The 24,426-nt window shown below is 28.7% G+C and overlaps 1 protein-coding gene across 2 annotated transcripts in view; it reads left to right on the forward strand.

The window, feature by feature from the left end:
* The first annotated feature begins 5,116 nt into the window (after window positions 1-5,116).
* Window positions 5,117-24,426, forward strand: part of LOC127285844 (zwei Ig domain protein zig-8-like) — a 44,555-nt gene continuing 25,245 nt past the window's right edge. Inside the window, exons 1-3 of one of the 2 annotated variants that reach the window (XM_051312056.1) lie at window positions 5,117-5,582; window positions 9,685-9,833; window positions 9,926-10,358. In XM_051312056.1, the coding sequence (XP_051168013.1) occupies window positions 10,313-10,358 (46 nt within the window). In that variant the 5' untranslated portion in view covers window positions 5,117-5,582; window positions 9,685-9,833; window positions 9,926-10,312. The remainder of the gene's footprint in view (window positions 5,583-9,684; window positions 9,834-9,925; window positions 10,359-24,426) is intronic. The other variant, XM_051312057.1, reaches the window with a different exon arrangement.

Genomic DNA, 24,426 nt, shown 5'->3' on the forward strand with positions numbered 1-24,426 from the left:
TTACTTACAATAATAGCTGCAAATAAGTTTGGAATTAAATTTTCCATTTGCCAAAATACCACAGAAAAAAGCTAAAACACAACACATCAGACATTACCCTCATAACAAAAGGATATTCCGAGGATATCCATAGGATATCCATATCAATGGTCGATATCCTAGAATGGTCCCCAGGATATCTTGGGATATCCATAGGATATCCCTAGGATATCCATAGGATATTCCTAGGATATCCCTAGGATACCCAAACCGCCGGTCTGTGGGACATCAACATGATATCCCTAAGACATTTACAAAATATCTATTGGATATTATATCGCAGGATGTCCGTGGGATATTCTTAGGATATTCACGGGATATTTAATCCTAGAATGGTCCCCAGGATATCTTGGGATATCCATAGGATATCCAAACCGCCGGTCTGTGGGACATCAACAGGACATCCACAGGATATCCCTAAGACATCCACAAAATATCTATTGGATATTATATCGCAGGGATATCCTTAGGATGTCCGTGGGATATTCTTAGGATATTCACGGGATATTTAATATCTCAACATATATTTTTAAAGGTTAAAATTGTTAAGCTAATATATTGAATAATAATATAATAAAAACAAAAATCTTATGAGCTTCTAATTTATTTTAAATGAAGATTGGAAACGCATTTTTCAAAGTTTTTAAATAAACTCATGCACTTAATTAATATTAATAGTTATTTGTTATTTGCGAGGAAGAATTTATATTGTTTAAAGCCAATTTATTTTCTGACAATATTAAGCATATGAATAAAGGAATGAATCACGAATGAGAAAAAAATTAGTTAATAATTTTTCAAATTAAACAACTTTCTCGAAAAACAAGTTGCATTTTATTTTATTTATATAAAATTTAATTCACAGAATATTCCCACTCGTAGTCTCATAATGACTTTAAAAACAGTATCCTGAGAATATCTTCTTGACATCCAGAAGATATATTGAGAATATCCTGAAAATATCTGTGGGATATCCTGACGATATCTATGGGATATTCTGATGATATCTGTGGGATATCCTGACGATATCTATGAAATATCTGGAGGACATTTATGAAAGTCTATAGAGATATCCAGAAGATATCCTGTGGATATCCTCAGATATCCAGAAGATATTCTGTGCGTATCCTCAGATATCCATGGGATATCCAAAGGATATCCAAACCGCCGATTTTTTGGATATCCTTAAGAGATCCTTTTGTTATCCATAGAACATCCCTAGGATATCTGCGGGATATTATCAATATATCCCAAGATATCTTGTGTTATTAGGGATGCATGCTTCATATGCATTAAAAGGAATGAATTTACAAAAATCGAATTATATTGCTACTTATCTACGATTATTATCAATTTTGTCATTTTTTGATTTTAATCTCATTTATTCCTTTATTTTTTGAACTTCGACGGTATTTATTTAGAAATATCGCTTTTTGTTTATTTTTCGTCAAAAATTCTCGTGTCACACAAAAAATTTCCCAATATTGTCAAGTACTGCTGGAGTCATAAAGCGACCATTAAAATTTAGAAAATAGTAACTTTAAAACTCCAGCAGTTTTGAGTGGCAGTGACGTCACGTGAAATGCTCCATCGTTCGTTTCATCACCGTAAACATCTTTTTAATCATCAACCTGAATGGCGAACTTTTAGAGACTTCTTTCAAATTTATACTATATGTGCGACTGAAAATATTTTTTGTCATAAAATTGCTAACAAAGTTTATTATGAAATTGAAAACAATATTCGAGGAGGAATTGGTAAGTCGATATGTCTGACTATGTTAAGGAAAAAGAAACATTAAATTTAAGGAAATACTATATTGATTTGTTGACGGAGTCAGTAGATTTCGACTAAATATTATTTTGTTTATTATTAAATTCTAAATAAGTTCGAGATTTAATTAAATTTTCTTCTTTCTTTTCTCATTAATCATTAAACTATAAAGTTAAGTCAATAAAAGTGAGTACAAGTTTACTGTCGAAGTCATATAAGAAAATCCAGTCGGAATTATTCTTCAATGAGTTACATCATAGGTCAGTGCAGACGAATTGGATTCAGTTCGAGTTATATATTTTCACGGAAATACCAAACTCCAGTGTGTGTTGTGTTAACGCTCATAAATTTTACGAGACGGAAAACGTCATTGAAATCCACAATCGGAAACGAGTCACCTGTACGACTTTCTTCTTTTTTCGAAGAACAGTATTGTAAGATTATTGAGTCACCAGCATCTTTTAAAAGGTGTGGATCATAAAAAAGAGTAGCAAAATTTTACATAGTTTGACATATTTTTGCATTAGGGAATAAATAAAATTCGATTTTGTGAGCCATCTTAACTTACATCTTCTTTTTTGAATTAATGGCTTCGTCTAAACAAGTTGATTCTTGCTGTTTACGCTTCGGTAATGTTTTTCATTTTTTCGCTAACTCTAGACAATTATACATAAAGTTTTCATTTTCCTACCACAGTTAACACATAAAGTTTTCCTTTTCCTAAGGACATTTAAGGTTAATTCAAGGTCATTCAATGTCATTTCTAGGTCAAGTCAAGGTCATTCAATGTCATTTCAAAGTCAAGTCAAGGACATTCAAGGTCATTTCAAAGAAAAGCCAAAGATATTTCATGGTCATTTTAATTTGATGCCAAGCTCATTTCAAGGTCAGGTCAAGAATATTCAAGGTTAATTTGAGGTTCAGGTCAGTCAATATTATTTCAATATCAAGGACATTCAAGGCTAATTCAAAATGATTCAATGTTATTTGAAGATCAAATCAAGGACATTCAATGTCATTGCAAGGTAATTTCAAGTTCAAGTCAAGGACATTCAAGGTCATTTAATGTCATGTCAAGGTAAAGCCAAGGAATTTTTCATGGTCATTTTAAAGTGAAACCAAGCTTATTTCAAGGACATTTTAAGGTCAAGTCAAGGATATTCAAGGTTAATTTAAGGTTAAGGTCAGTCATTGTTATATCAAGGTCAACACCAGGATATTCAAGGCTAATTCAAAATCGTTCAATGCTTTTTCAAGGTCATTAAATTTCGTTTCAAGGTTATTTAAAGGTAAAGCCAAGGATATATCAATGTCATTTTTAAAGTAAAATCAAGCTTACTTCAAGGTTAGTTCAAGAACATTCAAGGTCATTTCAAGGTAATGCCAAGAATAGTTTAAGGTCATTTTAAAAAAAAGCTAAGTTTATTTCAAGGTCAAGTCAAGGATATTGAAGACTTTTTCTAGGTCAAGTCAAGGTAGTTTAAAGGTCAAGTCAAAGACATTTAGAGTAATTTAAAGGTCATTTAAAGTGAAATTTTTTCAATTCAATTCAACATCATTTTAAAGTAAAGCCAGGGATATTACAAGGTCAACCGAAGAACATTCAAGATCATTTCAAGGTCAAGTCAAGGATATTGAAGGTTAATTTAAGGTCAAGTCAAGGTTATTTAATGTAATTTGAAGGTTAAATTAAAGACATTTAATGTCATTTGAAGGTTAACTCAAGGATATTTTAGATCAAGTAAAGGTCAAGTCAAGGACATTTAAGGTCGAGTAAATGTCATTCAATGTAATTTCAAGGTCAAATCAAGGTTATTTAAATTAATTTGCAGGTTAAGTTAAAGACATTTAAGGTCATTTCAAGGTCAAGTCAAGTACATTCAAGGTCATTTGAAGGTCAACTCAAGGACATTTTAGTTCCAGTCAAGGTCAAGTCAAGGACATTTAAGGTCGAGTAACTGCCATTCAATGTAATTTCAAGGTCAAATCAAGGTTATTTAATGTAATTTGAAGGTTAAGTTAAAGACATTTAAGGTCATTTCAAGTACATTCAAGGTCAATTGAAGGTCAACTCAAGGACATTTTAGGTCAAGTCAAGGACATTTAAGGTCGAGTAAATGTCATTCAATGTCATTTCAAGGTCAAGTCAAGAATATTCAAGATTAATTTGAGGTTAATGTTAGTCAATATTATTTCAATGTCAAGTCAAGGTCAATTCAAAGTTATTCAATGTCATTTCAAGGTCATTTAAAGGTCATTTCAAGGTCAAGTAAAGGTCATTCAATATCATTTGAAGGTCATGTCAAAGGCATTTAAGGTCATTTAAAGGTCAAATATATGTCATTAAATGTCATCCGAAGGTCATTTTAAATTAAAAAGCAAGCTTATTTCAAGATCAAATCAAATTTATAACATCGTTTTTGTACATAAGGGAATATTACCTTACGAATATTTTCTTCAATGATAATATTATGTGTATTAATAGTTAATAAAGTAATGATTTAAGTAAAAATTATTTTCCACATTTATTTTAACTTAATTTCATAATTTTTTTCACAAAATTAATTTGCCGTGTAACAAAATTGTTAACATCACATATAAATTTCAATAGTCGTAATAAAATTTAATTTTGAAAACTTTATAATTTTTTTTTTCTCTATACGAGTTGATAATAGTATGAACCTTCTTTTTTATTCAAAATTTCGTGAAAGATAATAACAGACAACTTTCCATCTCACGGGTCATTTGGTCAGATTTTTTTTCCATAGCAAAGTGTTTCTATCAAAAACAAAAAGAAGAAAGAAAAATAAAACGTCAGTTTGACCATTTCAGTGATATCTAACTTTTAGCCAACGCAACAGCGAGAGGTATTTTTCAGTGCTCCCATTGGGTCGCGAAACACCCAAACCACAAATGATAGCAATAACTCAGTTGGAAGCTTGTGTCCTTTTGTATTTTTCCCTCTTTCTCTCTCACTCTCTCTCTCTCTTTCTCTCTTTTTTTGAAGACGATTCGCGAAACGCGGTTACGACCAATCGCGTGCCTGTTCAATGGCGCGCTTTGTAATTTCTTTTAATTATCTGGGCCATAAGTTATAATCGGATTCACGCTCTTTCGCTTCTTTATCAAGACGGTGTTTCTCCTCCCGAATTGGGAGGGGAGGGGGGGGGGTGGGTTGAGAAAGGATGAACAAGAGAGAGAGAGAGAGAGAGCGCACGGATTGGTCGCAGCACACGAATACTGCACTTTTTTTTACGTGTATTATATCAGCACCGTAGCGGCTGCGTGCTTGGAACCCCGTGGCGCTCGCGCAATGTAGTTCCTCCGCCAACCCTGACGCGGGAGGATCTCTTTTCGAACGGTTCTTCTTCTCGTCGCACTTTTCTTTCCTAGTGATTAATGAAATCTCGTTCCTAGCATTGTCCAACACATACACACACTGGAAACAATTACTTTCCATTTGGTTGGAGACATAAAAAAAAAAAAAAAAAAACACTCAACGAGTGTCACTGACATTTTTACCCCATCCGTCCCTGTAAATCTTTAAGTTTTTTTCCTTACTGAAAGTGCAAAGTAAAGAAAAAGAAAAGCAAAAAAAAAAAAAAAAAGAAACCGGTGTTCAACTATTGGAATAAGTTTTCTCTTCACGTTCTTTTTTTAATCTGTTTAATACCTTGGTGCACAATAAGTTTTCGATACGCGAATGTGAAAATTGGTGTGTCAGTGCAAAAACAATCATATAACACGTTTTCTACACGAGTATATTGAAGGTGTGACATAATACGATAATACGATTTTTGAAAAATTTTAGATAATATTAAAAATTATTTTTATTATTATTAAATAAATTATTTAAATGTTGTAAAAAGATTAGGATCAGCAATTTTTATTTGAAAAAAAAACTATATTTTTACCAAATATAGTAGAAGATGAAAAACCGTAAAGATAGAAAAAAAATTTTTTTACTTTAACTAAAAATAATTGGTACAGCAAAAAATTAATTTACGATAATTTAAAAAAAAATTTGGAATTAATATCAATATTCACAAATGAATATAATTTATTAAACAATTTAAATGAACTACAAATACAAAGAATTTAAATATTTCCACATAAATAGATAAAATATTTTCATATACAATAATATATAATAATAATAATAACAATCCTAACAGTTACGGATATTTCCGGATATCCTACGGACGATCTTAGGATATCAACGGATATCCCTGGGACATCCTATGGATATCCTAATTGGCCCGGACCAGATGATATCCTCAGAACGTCCGTAGGATATCCAAAACATCCAAATGTTATTAGGGACTAATAATACCCCTATTACACGGAATATTCCATTCACATTCCGGGAATATTCCAGGAATATTAAAATGTCCGACCTTCGGAATATTCCATTGGAATATTGAAGGAATATTCCATTAGAATATTGAAGGAATATTCCATTAGAATATTGAGGGAATATTCCATTGTAATATTGATATGTTTCATTGAAATGTTGAAGGAATATTCCGTTGGAATATAAGAGGAATATTGCATTGGAATATTGAGGGAATATTTAATTGGAATATTGAGGGAATATTTAATTGAAACATTGTATGAATATTTTTTTTTCGTAATATGCATTTAAAATTTATCAAAAATTAATCAATAATATTTTTGTAAATTTTAAATGCAAAAACTATTTTTGTATTGTTTCAAAATTTATTTTTCAGAATTAAATTAATATAAATACATAACTAAACGTATTTTATTTCAATGAAGAAAAAATAAAAAAATTTCATAAGTATATAAGGTAGAAACATTATAAAATCAGTAATAATAGTTTGATTTTTCATTATTATAACAAATATTCGTAAAAAGTTTCCATTAAAAAATTCCATTAATATTCTGATGAAATATTCCTCCAGCATTCCAAACGAATATTCCCCAAATATTCCAGTGGAACAATCCATTAATTTTCCGATGGAATATTCCCTCAATATTCGAGTGGAATATTCCGAAGATTGGACATTTTAATATTCCTCGAATATGGATGGAATCTTCCAAAAGAATATTCCGAATATTCCAATGATATATTCCCGGAATGTGAATGAAATATTACGTGTTATTGGGGTAATAATAATAATAATAAAAATAATAATAATAATAATTTGCCCTTACGCAAAAAAAAAATAAAATAATAATAATAATAATAATAATAATAATAATAATAATAATAATAATAGTAATAATAATAATAATAATAATAATAGTAATAATAAAAATCATAATAATAATAAAAATTATTTTATATAATAATACAGAAAAATAAATTTTCTAACAATATACCAAAACATATACAATGGTAAAAATAAGTGAACCGTAAAATTAGCAATCCCTCTCATGGAATTACCTTAATTTTTTTTTTTTTTTTTTAACATTGGAACACAAAAAAACACACATTTTCTTTTTTGTTCGACAAAATAATCACCTCTTATGCATGAAAAGACTCATATAAGTGAAACTTGGTTACTGTAATTTTTCACAGGAAAAGTGCCTATTGTTTTCAAGTTAACCACTTTTTCAATGCACGATAAGTGGAGTAAAAAAAAAAAAAGTAATATAATTGGCTGTGAAATTTGTCACTTTTTTTTTTCTTAACAATAATTAAGGAAAAACTTGATACAATTAGTTTTGAGTTTGCTATTAGTTTTCTGCTGTTTTTTCTTCTTCTTTTTTTTATTTAATTAAAAAAAAAACTGTAATTTAATTTCAACAATTTTAACTTTATAATTTCATTTAATTAATTAGTAATTTAATTTATTTTAATATAATTACAAAAATTTTTTTTCATTACATATTATTATAATTATTGAGTTTTCATTATAAAGTTAATTTTATAACATAAATATAAAAGTACAACTTTTAAAAAAAAAAAAAATTCACAAGAATGCAAAAAAAAGATATTAAAATAAATGTGTAAAAAATGTACATAATAATTAATTACTTAAAATTGTTATACAAATGTGCAATGAAAGTAGAAAATAAAAAAAAAAAAAAAAAAAAAATAAGAAATGTACATACATAATGAAAGCATGTAATATGTAAAGATAAGGTATAAATGTATATGTAATGAATGTTAGTGAAAAAAATCCCGGAGAGAAGGTAGAATTCATAATAATTATAAATAACGATGTTGTTACTTTTGAGAAAAAAAAAAGTTTTTTTTTTTTTAATTTAAACAAAGTCTTGAGAGATTAAAAGATAAAATTGTAGAAAACATTTTTTAGTTTTATGAAAAAACTTTTTATATTTCACTTTTTATAATTTACCATTTAGTGGAAATTAATTTTTATTAAAATAAACTTTCGAATCATAAATATTCGCAGAAAGTTTAAAAATATAAAATATAGAAATTAAATTTTATTCAGAAAATTGAAATGGTATAAAAATGACTGTTTTTTGATATTTTGCCAAAGAAGAAAAAAAATGTTCGAAAAAAACGTAGTTTTGAGAAAAATGTTGTGTGTTATACGACAGACAAATAATTTTGCTGCATTTCCTTATAAATATGCGATTTCTTAACAATAAAAATTTTTTTTGGCAAAATATCAAAATTGCACATTGTAGTTCAAGTTTGTAATAATTTTTTTTTCTCTTTTTGCACAAAATTTATAAGAATCGAAAATTTTTCTTCTTGAATGAATGAACAAAAATTTATAAAAATTAGAATTATTTGTTAATATTACCTGAATTGACCCTTAACCTGCACCATGGGTCCAGTAGACCCGAGCATTTTATTCTGCAAAGTAAATACCTTTTTTGCAAGTCTTGCTGTTGTGGTAATTTTTTTTCCTTAAAGAATAATATAACCTTAAATTTTTAAGTAATAGTATTAAAATTTAAATAACTCATGAATTTTTAAGTAAAAACGCTCAATTTTTTTGGTTTTTATTTTTCACAATTTTTTTCAACTAACTTAGAATAAATTAATCCCTGTAAAACTAATGAAATTTTAAAAAACACATTATAAGCTACCTCAGATTAAATTTTTGTGCAAAAATATTTAATACTGGCTGTACAATACACGTTTGAATACGTCGGGTCCAGCAGACCCACTGTGCTATTTACGTTCGAATTGTGCCAGTTAAGGGTTAAAATTCTCGATAATTTAAAAAAAACCAGGTTATAAAGTGTTAAATTTTGATCCTCACATAGGTACTATTTACTGACAATAATCTAGAGGATTCATGATGGAAATTGTTAGGATTAGTGATATTTGATTTTGAATGATTCTATACCAATCCGTGGTTGTCATCATTCAAGTAGATTAGAAGGATTTATTGTTTGCATTCTATTTATAGAAATTATTGGTATCTTAATTTTGTTATTCACTTTATTTTTTCTTTTTTTCTATTTTTAGTTTATTTTTCTTAACCATCGTTCAAGTGTCGTATAAAAAATTAGGGAACATAATTAATGAAGCCGAAAACGTATCTTGACAACAAAAAATATATTTTTCATTGCTAAAAAAACATTTTTTCTTCTTGTCGAGTTTTTTTCGTTCAACTAAATAAAAATACTAGTTTCCTTCCACTGCAATTTTTATAAACACATTTTTAAAAAATTTACCTACAACCGTTATAAAACATTCATTGAAAACAATTTTTTCAAAACATCAAAAGTGGTAAATATTTTAATTCCGAGCAATGTTTTTTTTTCAAACAATAGTCAATTTTAAAAATTTAGAATAAAATTCCATGATTTTTTTCATATAGTTAAAAAAAAATAATAATAATAATGATACAAAAAAAGAAGATTAAGGTAATTTCAAAAGGTAGGGAAAAAAATCTTTGGAATTCCATTGTTGTGCAGGACAAAGTTTCCTTCAAAGTCGCAATGTAGATTCAGCGGGAATAAATGAAGCTTGTGCCAGGTTTTGAGAATCAAGTTACGAATTATTCACGTCGCGATGAACGTTAAGAGCCGTAGTCATAATTGAGATATTCGACGGCATGTCCCAGGTAATTAAAATCGTCGACTCTCGTGAATATTTAAATTATGAGTGTCTAACTTTGAAGTTTATGCCGGATAACTTACTCTGATCGAGTTGCAGGACGTCCGGGAGAACTCGAAGAGAACAAAAAAATGGAATGAATAAATTGCGACCGATTAAAGTTAAGTGATTAAATAACGAATTCAGTGACGCTAATTAATTCCGTTAATCCAAAGAAGATAGTGAGGAAGAGAGAGAGAGAGAGAGAGAAAAGATTGGAAGAAATGTTGCCAAAAGATGAGGGGTGGAAGTTTTCTGGAAGTTGAGGAAAATTGTGTTCAAGTGATTTGTTCAAAAATTTGAGAAAATTCCCACCTCATTTTGGGAATTGGGACAATGAGCAAAGAAGCGGGATGCATTTGACATTTGTCGTCACCGTCGGACTTGGAATTCAAGCCAGATAGTGAAGACAGCATGCGAACAAATTAGCGTTGGGCCAAACAAGCGATGTCTGCCTCTCTTTCCATCCTCGTCTGTTTACTATTTTCTTTTGGTAAGTCCAAATCGAATAATCTTTATAATAATATAAAAATTAATATAGTTCATTACAATTTTCAGAATTTGATTTAAATTCCATAGAAATAATGATCATCAATTAATCTCCTCTTCATTGTTTTCATTTACTTCTAATTTTTTGTATTATAAGCAAACATTGAAAGGTTGAATTTAGTGGATAACAATAGACGGAATCTTATAACGAAGTTTTAGATAAAGCTTGACCTATTTTTGTCCCCTATTCAGCAAAAACCATATTAGAATGTTGCGTCACATATTTATACTAAGACGGCGAATAATATAGAGTATATATTTTTCCCCCTCGTGAATAATATTTCATCTTCCAAGAATCTTTAAATATTTTGTTGTAGATATAAATTACCTATTAGGAAATTAAATATCTTCTAATAAACACGCTCATAACATTAAACACCTTCTTGATGTAAATATTCGATATGGTTTCAAAATTAAATGCGTCCTAAATTAGTATTTAGAGGGTTCTAACAATAAAACTATTTAATTGCATCAGAAATCTCTTAGTGCTATTTAGCTATTCTCCAGTTGCAAAATTGCTATCTTTACAATAATTGGGGAAAAGAAACTGAAATTGCAAATTAATTACCAAATCTAGGTTATCCACTTACACAGAAAAAAAGGTGAGTAAAAAGTTGTAAAGATAGAGGATAAAAGTCGTTGGGATACAGGGTAAAGGATAAATTTGTGATGGATAAAAATGTTACTAAAATTTTACTAGAAAAATGGATGTCCCATTTGAGTAAACTGTCTAATTTTAATAAAAATATTAGTAATTTTACACTTAACTTATTAAATCCACAAATTTTTTATAAATAAGTAATTGCATTTGGAAATATTTTGCCTATAATTATTGTCTATTAATAAAAATATCTTTGACTAATACAACTGACAGATGACGACAGTGCGTGAATAAACAGAACTGGGAAATTACAACTCAACGTCTGTATTGTTGCACGAAAGCAGAGTTGGGTAGTAACTGAATTTTTTGTGCACATTAGGCTGTGTCAGTTCATCGAGATATTTCGAGTTCAAGATATGACGTCAGAGGCCTGGAGGGACAACAAACAGACGACACAATGTTATTCTTACGGGGAAGAAAATTTGTTTCCACTTTCATCAATTTTATTCATATTTTAAACACGGAAAACGCTTGTTGACATATAATAAATTTAAAATGTTTGTTGATAATAAATTTTGTTATATATTTTATTCAATTGTATTGATAGATTCTCTCAATTCGTGATAAAATATAAATTTTGAGGTTAGGGTTATTTGTTTACTAATCACATTTTACATTTTAACATTATTAAACAATATCCAGTATGCATGTTATTAAAAAAGATATAAAATATATATTTTAAGTGGAAACTACTACAGCAGTACAAGATTTCAAGTTAGTAAACAAACACCCCTAACCTCAAAATTTATATTTTATCACGAATTCAGAGAATCTATAAATGCAATTGAATCAAATATATAAGAAAATTAATTATCAACACACATTTTAATTTTATTATATGTCAACAAGCGTTTTCCGTGTTTAAAATATGAATAAAATTGATGAAAGTGGAAACAAATTTTCTTCCCCGTAAGAATAACATTGTGTCGTCTGTTTGTTGTCCCTCCAGGCCTCTGACGTCATATCTTGAACTCGAAATATCTCGATGAACTGACACAGCCTAATATGCACAAAAAATACAGTTACTACCCAACTCTGCTTTCGTGCAACAATACAGACGTTGAGTTGTAATTTCCCAGTTCTGATTATTTACGCACTGTCGTCAGCTGTCAGTTATATTAGTCAAAGATGTTTTTATTAATAGACAATAATTATAGGCAAAATATTTCCACATGCAATTACTTATTTATAAAAAATTTTTGGATTTAATAAGTTAAATGTAAAATTACTAATTTTTTTTATTAAGGGGAGGTTCCCATTGCTGAGGCCAAAATCAACAAAAACTTTGACAATTTTTTACGGGGAACGGTTAAGACTTAGTGATGTAGATTTTTCTCTAATAAAGGTACATCTTTGAACTTTTAAAACATATATTTCATTTTCAAAAAATAACAAAATGGCGACCAATATGGCGCACCTAGTAAACAATGTTTTTTTAAATAGGGAAAACGGTGGGCATTCTACAATGCGCAATTTTAAGTCTAAAACAAAAACTTAACATTTTTTAGAAAGGTGACATCCTAAAGAATAGGTTATACCAATAAAATAGTTAAAAAGTTAAACAAATGACAAAATGGCGGCCAATTTTTGAAAACACTGCATTTTTTCATGTTTGACCTCTTGTAAAAAATCTTTATTGTTAACAATTTTATCATATTAAAGGTATAACCCCAGCAGAATTTAGTTACGTTTAATTAGCCGCAAACCCGAAGTTGATTGGTCAAATAGTTTAGACGCTACGATGCCCACCAGTTTCAAGAATCTTGTTTCGAGAAAAACGCGTTTAAAGTTTTGGGAAAATTTTGAAGCATTTTTATGTGTAATATTTGTCTACTCTTAAAAAGCGATTCAAATGTCTGAAATTCCTTACTCGGGAGTTTTTGGGGTCGCTGATTACGAATATGATATCAGATTTTCAAAATTAAAAACGCGGATAAAATATGGAGGAAGACTTACGACCTCAGCGGTTCTCAGCTTCGGAACATCGGTGAGTTCAAGACGCTATGAAAACGAAAATATTCTTCGGATCAAAAAATCGCTTTACACACACATTCGACACATATCGACGCCTCCCGTTGATAAGATGCCCGTTCATTTGTCAGAATAATAAAATGCCAACTCGAGCTCAGTTCAATATGAAGCTAGTTCAATTGTCAAAATAATAAAAGGCTAACTCAGTTTCCGTATAATATAATCCTATCTCGCATTAAATTCGAATTCAAGTTTTCGTAAATTAAAAAAGAAGTTTAAGTCGATCAGAATATTAATTCATACTTTTTAATGATTAATTAGTGATTAATAATTATTAATAAAATAAGAAATAGAATAAAAAACAAATAATAAAATAAATGAAAATAAAAAATATTATTAAAAAAGAAAAAAATTTATTTAGCCTTGAATTATTTATTACTAATATTTTTTTTTATTATAATTTTTTTATTAATTTTTTTATTTTGTTAATCATTAATTAATCATTACAAAATATTAAATAATATTCCGATCGAGTTAAAAATTTTTTATTTTACGAAAACTTGAATTCAAACTAAACTCAATATAACATTATATAATATTATTATATAATGTTAATGATTAATTAATGATTAACAAAATAAAAAAATTATAATAAAAAAAATAATATTAGTAATAAATAATTCAAGGCTAAATTAATTTTTTTCTTTTTTAATAATATTTTTTATTTTCATTTATTTTATTATTTGTTTTTTATTCTATTTCTTATTTTATTAATAATTATTAATCACTAATTAATCATTAAAAAGTATGAATTAATATTCTGATCGACTTAAACTTCTTTTTTAATTTACGAAAACTTGAATTCGAATTTAATGCGAGATAGGATTATATTATACGGAAACTGAGTTAGCCTTTTATTATTTTGACAATTGAACTAGCTTCATATTGAACTGAGCTCGAGTTGGCATTTTATTATTCTGACAAATGAACGGGCATCTTATCAACGGGAGGCGTCGATATATAGTTTTCAAAAAATGCAATAAAAAAAAATATTTTTTTTACTCCCGCAATGGGAACCTCCCCTTAAAATTAGACAGTTTACTCAAATATGACATCCATTTTTCTAGTAATATTTTAGTCACATTTTTATCCATCACAAATTTATCCTTTACCCTGTATCCCAACGACTTTTATTCTCTATCTTTACAACTTTTTACCCACCTTTTTTTCTGTGTTTCACTTTAAGTGCACAAAATTTTCTTTCCCACTTTGAAAGATTCCCTGGAAAGTGCCCCCTAGAGATTCCATCAGAGTTCCGTTGGAACTTCCCATGGAATTCCAACAGAATCTCATCGGAATTCCAACGGAATTTCGTCGTAATTCCGTTGGAATCCCATCGGAAATTCTTTGGAACTCCGTTGAAATTCCGACAGAATTCCGTTGGAAGTTCTGACGGAATTCTGCTGGAATTTCCAGGTGGCACTTTCCAAGGAATCTTTCCAAATGGGAATTCTATTTCATGTGTAATTTACGCGAATGCAAGATATTTTTTTTACCGTCAATTGTCGTCGAAATCCGATCAGTCTGTAATCCAAAACCTACCGATTGATCGGTAAGAAACAACTAAAGGGAGGAATAACAATGAAGCGAGAAGTGTTTCATCACAAATAGATAAATGCATTTAACAAAATAAAATGGAACTCCGATTAGGAAAATAATATAATTAGACATATTAATTAGTAATTATGTTACTAATTATATTACTAATTATTGTATACGATATGGTATTTTCAATGAAAGTCAAGACAGTTTAGTAGCTGTAGGTTTGGATCCGATCATTGAACGTTTGATCTTATGGATGAACGAGATTCTCTATAGGAGAACTGATGAAGTGGGCGTCGAGGTGTTCGGGACAGACTGATGTGAGAATAGTTCAACCGTAACCCATCGCGTGACGTAAGGAGGTGACTAAAGAGAGGACTTTGAGGAATTACTTAACAATGCGATAAACCCTCAACATTGTGAAGAAACTAAGAATAAATAATTCTACATACCAATTGTGAATTAGAATAAGACAACTTAAAGTAAAATTAATTCATTCGAAACGAAAAAAATTTAAATATAATTAAACTTTCATTTATTTTTTCATTTTCTAATACAACAAAACGAGATTCATTGATGATATTAATTGAACTAAATCATTATTAACAGAAATGTCAATTACCACGAGGCATATTATTTTAGATCATATTAATGAGTGTCTGCAACTTTTAAAGGTTGCAGTTCTAATTAGATTCTGATCGTTCATTGGAGGTAGCTCGTAAGTTAGAACATCGAGAATTTCTCGTAATTAGAGAAAAGCGGAAAATCAATTTAATTATAGACTCGTCTTATCCAGACATACTGAATTTTCGTAATTGCATATTTAAAGTTTTCTTGTTTATTCATTCTATTTAATTATGTTAGCGTATTGTTACACATAAGAAAGGATTTTGATTATTTATTGAAAATGCTCCGACCTCTTCAAAGGGAGATCCGAATCGCTGGATATTATTTAGTCTTTATTTAATAAAATCACCTTAATTATTTCCGCCTATGAAAAAATAAAATCAAATTAGGGAAATATTGAAAGAAACTACCTCCAAAAAAGATTAACTCAAATGATCTGAGGGAATTATAGATCAGTGGATGAAAAATAATAATGAAAGATTGGAGAAAAAAAATTGGATTTTGAAATTAATGGAAGTGAGAATTAGAAATGGACTCCCTTGGAAGTATTACTCTTCCATTTCTTTTGAATCTTGTACTGGACTCAACGATTCATCGAATAGGTTTGACATATACTTGATTCTTGGGGGTGTGTGGGAAATTTATTGAACGAGGAAGAAAAGTGTGTGGCCTGAAGGATAATATTCTCCCGCGAGCAGTTCATTTTCACGAGGGTAAGGGGAAATAGGGATTCTCTTTTTTTCCCTTCTCGTTTTCCACAGCTATTTCCAAACCCGGATATACTCGTTGGGAAATTTTCAAGAACGAAAAGGGGGGAACAACGAATAGATTGTTCTAAGGTGATATTGAAAGATATATATTTCAAGTGGTTTTTGGACCCTCTAAAATCTTCAAGATATTTAACGATAGGATTTATGTTCGTCTTTTAGGTTGAAGAGACACTTGAGAAGCAAACGTGACCAATCAGCTTTTAGCCATGGTAGATAAGTCAGATTTCTAATTTGCCACGTAAGTGGACATATCCGCTTACAAAGGGACAGAAGCTAAATTGATGATAAAATTTTTTTTATATCAAAGTCACATAACAGCTTATCATTATTCGTATCAAAAAAAGTTGATGTAATTATATTTTTATTAAAATAACGAATTAAGAAAATAATTTTTAACATACTTTGATATAGAAAAGTTATACTGAATTAGACCAATATGTCCAAAAGGAAGTTTTTCTTTTAAATAGAAAAAAAGTTTTCTCATCAAAGAGTGCATTTTATTTCAATGGAGAACAATCCTATTTTAGTTTTATTTGGAAAGTAAAAAGTTAAAAAAAAAAAAACATTTTAATGGGGCTTTTAAAAAAATAAAAAAACGAGTTATCTATTTCATTTGTAATACTGAATTTTCGAAAACAATGGGAACAAATTTTTCTCATATACATTCAAATCGTTGTAACTGTGAAACAACATTATAAACTAAAATGAAAAAATACGAGCAGCTTTTCTAAAACTCATGAGTTTGCCCTTTTCCACACGGTTTTGTAATTACCAGAGTTTTGAACCCAAAAAAAAAATTGTGATTCCCATATATATATATTAAACGAAAATAATTTTTTAAAAGAACAAGTTTTATTTTACGAAAAATAACTAAATTTTAGATAAAAAAAAGTAACAAAAGAAGGTAAATATAAAGTTTACAAAAAAAAAAATTAAAACGTATTCTTTGAAACATCTCGGGAAAATTGTTTAATCGAAACATTTTGCCTGCTTGATGTTTAATTAAATGAAACCTACAGCATGAAAGTTCTCTCTCTTTTTTTTCCAGTATATACTTTTTTTTATTAGATTTTTTTAATTAAACTGGCAAAGTACGTTTAGTTTGAAAGGGAGAAAATTAAATATTTGATTTATAATAAACAAGTCGGTCGCGCACGATGTGTTGATGATCGTAGAAGGCGAAGATCAAACTGATCCGCTGACTTGGCAGAGACACGTAATCAAAGTTTAACCCCGCGCGCCGCAGAAAGAAATACATTTGAAGCTCCACGTAATTGCATTAACGTTATGCGGATAGAGCGCAACGCGCTACCGCCGTGAGAGGGCGAAACCAGCATAATTGCGGATATTAATGGTGGAAAGATAATCTCCGTAATTCCCTTCGGGTAAGCGTTCTGCGCCTCGGCTATTTTTTTTTTGCCCACCCATCCTTCCTCGTCTCCCTTTCCCTCACTGAATAGACTTTAAAAGACTTTCCTTGTATATACAAGAAAAGTTGTCAACCAACAAAGCTATCTTCACATTAGGTGTAAATTTCTAATTGAACCCTTTTTACCTCACCAACAATAATTATTTTTCTCCTAACAATGCTGAAGAATTCTAAAAAGTTGCATAATAATACAACCACTACGAAGGAGAAGACTCACTAATACTGATTAGGGAAATCCTTTCCTAGAAATATTTACAATTAATCACTAAAATAAAAATAATATAATTATTTTTAATAATTTTAAAAAAAGTGATATTTAAACATTTTTTTATTTGAGTAAAAATTACTGAATGTAATGTTAAATGAGAGAAGGAGATGAAGGTGAAGAGAAAAGGTCGCCTTTAGCCGGAAGGAAAAGACATCCAAGAGTAGAAGATTTAATACCGTTGCCTTTAGACTTTGTTCATCTTATTTTTTTTCTGTTATCACATTTTTTCACTATATCTTTCATGTTCTATCCTTCTTGAAGGGAAGAAGAAAAAAAAAAGTTCAATAAATTTTCCCGTGACGACTGTAATTAACAGGGTGCTTTGATCTCGAATGGAAAATGGAACAGTATAGTTGCAATCACAGAAAGAGCTTTTGATAATTTTATTTTATAATGTAAAATATAAAAATATATATTTTTTCCAAATGAAATGTGAGAAAAAAAATTCCCAAGCTTGAGGCACCGCTAAATATAAATATAAATTAAAATAAAAATCATCTTTTAATTTATAACAAGATCGCAAGATAAATAATAATTTATCAATAATAGAATTTTTATAATAAAAGGTAACACAATTAATTTGGTAACACAATTTTAGTGGCAAGGCAAATTAATTGGGAAACTTGATTTGATATAGTTATCATTAATTTTTTTTTTAATTTTAGAACATAATTAGGGGCTGACAATGAGTATTAGGGAAAGTAATTTAAACAAGAAATGTAAGTAGAATCAATGTTAGTATCAGATGAATAGGGGCAAATACAAAAATATTCAGAGAAAGAAAATCGATGATTGCTTCAATATATAAGGAATATAAATATATTATTTAGTTCTGTCACACAGACGTACGATACTGTCCCTCAAATATTTACATTTGCTACATTGTCGTGTGATTCTGAAGTTCAGATTTTCATATTCGCCATATAGTGGAGTGTAATAAATATTTATATTTGTCACGATGTCGTGTGATTCTACCCTTCAATGAAGGATATTGATTATTATTGTTTTATTTTATTTGGCACACTAATTTAAAGCTCTACTTCTAGTACTAATCCGCTGATGATCCTAAGTTGCAATCTCAAAAATTATTTAATACCTTCAAGATAAAATTTTTTTTTCATTCCTTCCATAAAGTGGAATGAATTATATCCTTACTTAGATATCCGTGGACTTTCTAAGGAAATCCTAAATTCCGCGGACAAAATAATATCTCCAGAACTTCAGTAGGACATCCTGAATATCCAGATGCTGTTAGGAATTCTTTGTTAATTGTTGATTACAATTATAAATATAATTTAACGTTAATATCTTATCTTTGAAAAGTACTAACAATAAATTCTTCCGATTTGGTTTTCCAATTAGCAAATTGCTATTATTCAGAAATTTGATGTCAATTTGCTTAATACGATTACTCTTACTGATCTACCTAATCTGTTGAAATCGTGATGCTTGACAATATATTAACAGAACAGGAGAAATATCGCAACTTTACCCGCACTTGATGTCACCATGTCTCTTCACCATCAATTTTCAAGTAACTGAATTTATTTCAGCTGAATCCAATTTACCTCTGCACTCGGTTGATGGCCAGCTGTTTGGCTCTAAGCCAGTAAAGGAAGAAGAAATACTTCCGCCAATTGAACTCACCCCCCTCTTATCGACTTCATATACACGATTCACGTATAATCCAATTATTCTCATCTTCCCCAATTGTCCAATTTCCCGGCGTTTATTAATTTACTCTATTGTTTGAAATTTCCTTTTAAAAAAAAAAACATATTCCACAATATGCAATGAAAAGCATTTCATTTCATGTTTAATGGTTTCGATGAAATTGAAATGCTTTTTCATTTAAATATATATATATTATTGTTATTTAAATTCCTTTTGTTATTGAATAGAAAATAAATGTTTCTATATAAACTGTATTGAATTTCTAAATTGTTGTTGCTATTATACTCAGCATATTTGTTTATTAAAATTCATACGTATTTTATAACCGTTGAATGAATTTCGTGTATGAAACTTTTTAGCTAGTGTTTGCAATATAGAATTTGATTTTTTAAATTTACATATCCAAAACATTTCCAATATTAGGTAAACTTTATCGGTATAGGGATTTTTACCTATGCAAATAGGAAAAATTGAAAATAATTATTTTTAATTTTCAGTATATTTTTATGAATAAAAAATTGTAAAATTTAATCAGTAATTTCTTTTTCTAAATTCTTTTCGATTGCTCCAATTCTCATTTCTCTCTCTCTCTCTCCCACCTCAGTTGACGGTAGTTAACATTTGCCCCAAATGACCTATTTGACTATATGTCGTTGATTATTCGATACAAGATTCTCCTCTTTGAACAAATAGTTAACAATATTGGAAATGTTCAAATTGATTTAGCTTATAAATGGTTGTGATATTTATAAAGAAATTTAATTAAAATTCACTCAATAAAAAATTTTATTAACAAAATTGACTAAAATGAAGAAATTGCTTAATAGGTTTTCGGAAGACTTTGTGAATTTATATTTCTCACAATTTTCGAGAATTCTCTTGACACACTATTAGATTGTGTCATGGAATATGAATTACTTTTGGTTAGGGATTGTAGAATAAGCTGATTTTGCAAACGTTGAGTGCAAATATATATATATATATGGTAAATTCCATTTTCCTATTATTTGTATGGAAACAGCGAGAATTTACTCTATATCTTCATATCGTCATGAATGACAATCCATTTTCATTAAATTATCCACTTATCATCGCTTAACCAATGAAATCTCCAATAATAATTGTATGAAAGTGCAGACTACAAAAACCGGAAATTGCTTTCAAAATGTTATACTGTTTTGTAAATTTCATAATCATTTTACATATACGTATAGCTAAAAATAGTTTAATGGAATTTCTTTTCCTTTTAGAAATAAATTTTCCCACAAATTAATTTTGATATTTCCTCATTTTTTTTTTTTAATATTTTTTTATTTTCAAACTATCATATTGCACTTTGAATATGCGTTCTCCGTAATTACTAACCTCATTTATTCATAGTTGATGCAATCGATTGAGAATAACTTTGACAAAGGAAGGAATAATTGGTCAAGATCCATAAGTTCAACAGGACCTTTTGATCTGTTTATCTCTTTCAATGACTTTCATTTATAATGAGAAATGGGATCTCTAATTATTTTCAACAAAAGAATATTAAAATTGTCATTTTCTTTGTTATAGCAAAAACTTTGAATTGTATTTTATCAAACGTTTCATCATTATCAGAATTTTTTTTTAACTTACATTCTTGGGAAATTACACTAAATTAGATAGATTAATAGAAGGGATTTTTGGAGTCCAAGAATTCAAAGCTGACATAAATGGGAAATTTTCAATGATGTGAAATTCTTTAAATAAAATAATTCGTTCTTTCTGGACGATTTAGATAATCTGATGCTGATTAAATTTGGATTCGATGTAAATTGTTTAAATCTTCCATTGTGAATATGTTTAAAGCAGTTATTAATCGCTGCCACAGAAAAAAAGGTGGGTAAAAAGTTGTAAAGATAGAGAATAAAAGTCGTTAGGATACAGGGTAAAGGATAAATTTGTGATGGATAAAAATGTTACTAAAATATTACTAGACAAATGGATGTCATATTTGAGTAAACTGTCTAATTTTAATAAAAATATTAGTAATTTTACGCTTAACACTTATTAAATCCACAAATTTTATATAAATAAGTAATTGCATGTGGAAATATTTTGCCTATAATTATTGTCTATTAATAAAAATATCTTTGACTAATACAACTGACAGCTGACGACAGTGCGTAAATAATCAGAACTGGGAAATTACAACTCAACGTCTGTATTGTTGCACGAAAGCAGAGTTGGGTAGTAACTGAATTTTTTGTGCATATTAGGCTGTGTCAGTTCATCGAGATATTTCGAGTTCAAGATATGACGTCAGAGGCCTGGAGGGACAACAAACAGACGACACAATGTTATTCTTACGGGGAAGAAAATTTGTTTCCACTTTCATCAATTTTATTCATACTTTAAACACGGAATACGCTTGTTGACATATAATAAAATTAAAATGTGTGTTGATAATAAATGTTGTTATATATTTGATTCAATTGTATTGATAGATTCTTTCAATTCGTGATAAAATATAAATTTTGAGGTTAGGGGTATTTGTTGTAACCCTTTAAAAAAATGTATTCCTAAATGAAATATTTATTATTAATACACGAGATCACCAGGTTAAGTACTAATCAATAAATAAATCTTTGAGATTAACTAATTAATATTACACGAGGCTACCAAGCTAAGTAAAATCAATTATTATATTAATCTCAAAATTAAACAAATAATAAATTAATTTCAGGCTACACTGGCGTTGCAATAACAAATAGAATCAAAAATCAAAACTTAAATCATAATTTATTGTTGGGCGCCAGACTGAGTCAAATTACAAAAAAAATTAAATATAAAAAAAATAATAATGCAACGACTTTAAAGTTACTCGGCTACTCAAAAACTAAACGGTAGAGAGGGGTGGTCTTTACAATAAAAATTAAGAAGAAAACTAATTATTTCAAATCAAAAGAAAAATTAATTTAGACACAAGATTTATATATGATCACAAATTTTAATTAAATAATTCTAAATTACAAAAGTTTCAATACAAGAAATTAAATCAAAAACAATAATAATTTAAGTATTCATTTGTCTTACCGAATTCCAAGATTGAATTAATCAAATTATAAAATTAAATCGAAACACGACAAAAAGGAAATTATTCATTCATCAATTATACAAAAATCAAAATTTATCTAGGTTGGGTCTAAACAATATTTTGGGGAAATTCAATATTGATAAAAATCACAAAAATCAATCAATATTGGGAAAATCACAAAAATCACAATTAAAACATGTCACAATATTAATTTAATAATTAACATAAGAAAATTGAATAAAGAATTCAGTAAAGGAAATCAATTACAAAATAAAAAAAAATCAAAGATGGACACACAAAAATCACATCTATTAAATTAAATTAAAGAATCTTAAAAAGAATCTTTACTGAATTCCTTATTAAATAAAACTTCTTACCGAAATTAAAAGAATAATAGTCTTCCAAAACACAAGAAAAGAAACTAAATTTAAATGATTTTAAATTAAATAAATTTCACTTTTCACTTAGAGGCTGTTGACAAACGAATGAATGATTTCATGAAATTTTCTTCCTCGTGTTATTCGTTTCCATAGTGACGATCTTCATTTGTCGTCTGCTTCTTCAAAATCAAAAACAACAGTATCGTAGTAATAAAATTGTGGACCCTAATTCTTGATATCTTCTTACAAACTTCATATTTGTTTAATCCAGATGTTAAATTTATAAATAATTTATTAGACACTCCTCCATTATCCTCTAATACAGATCTTGATGTAGAAATCACAATATAAAAACACAATGGGAATCAAATTCCAACATTTATATGTATCCCTTAGCACCAGGTTCGTATGACGATTTTAATGGGCCACCGGCATAGGAGCTTCGCGTATAGGAGACGGAAGGCTCAATAAATTCTACCGAGGATATAAATATAATCTTCTTAAAGATGCAAAATCCAATATAAATAGGCAATAACACAATAGTTTGTTTAATAATTTCCAAACAAACAATATAAATCCTTGGGCCATGGATTAGAAGAAAATCAAAAATTGTTGAAGCGTTGTGATTGGTTGACACAGAATTCAGGCGATATAAGGCGGTAAACTTGAAATGATTCAAAGAAATCTTGTAGAATAATATTGTCCATTAATAAATGAATTGCGTCCAATTTATCCATTAATTTAGTCAATAAGATCCCACGTTGACTCAGGAAACAGGAACAGGAATCGGAGTTTTACAAAATACATAATTAATTTACTTAAAATTAAACAAAACCTAACGTTCAATCCAGGAATATCCGTTACCATCTCTAAACAGAAATATTAATAGAAAATTAAATAGATTTTTATTTAAATATTCATATTGAAGATTATTCAATCTATAATTAAATAATTCATAAAGAAGTTGTGACGTGTAAAATTGAATTTAATTTTACAGCGTTACATTGTTTACTAATCACATTTTACATTTTAACATTATTAAACAATATCCAGTATGCATGTTATTAAAAAAGATATAAAATATATATTTTAAGTGGGAATTACCGCAGCAGTAAAAGATTTCAAGTTAGTTAACAAACACCCCTAACCTCAAAATTTATATTTTATCACGAATTCAGAGAATCTATAAATGCAATTACATCAAATATATAACAAAATTAATTATCAACACACATTTTAATTTTATTATATGTCAACAAGCGTTTTCCGTGTTTAAAGTATGAATAAAATTAATGAAAGTGGAAATAAATTTTCTTCCCCGTAAGAATAACATTGAGTCGTCTGTTTGTTGTCTCTCCAGGCCTCTGACGTCATATCTTGAACTCGAAATATCTCGATGAACTGACACAGCCTAATATGCACAAAAAATTCAGTTACTACCCAACTCTGCTTTCGTGCAACAATACAGACGTTGAGTTGTAATTTTCCAGTTCTGATTATTTACGCACTGTCGTCAGCTGTCAGTTGTATTAGTCAAAGATATTTTTATTAATAGACCATAATTAT

Source organism: Leptopilina boulardi, unplaced genomic scaffold (genome assembly GCF_019393585.1).
Source record: "Leptopilina boulardi isolate dan_hultmark-lab unplaced genomic scaffold, ZJU_Lbou_2.1 LbouV2_341, whole genome shotgun sequence".
NCBI classification, from domain to species: Eukaryota; Metazoa; Arthropoda; class Insecta; order Hymenoptera; family Figitidae; genus Leptopilina; species Leptopilina boulardi.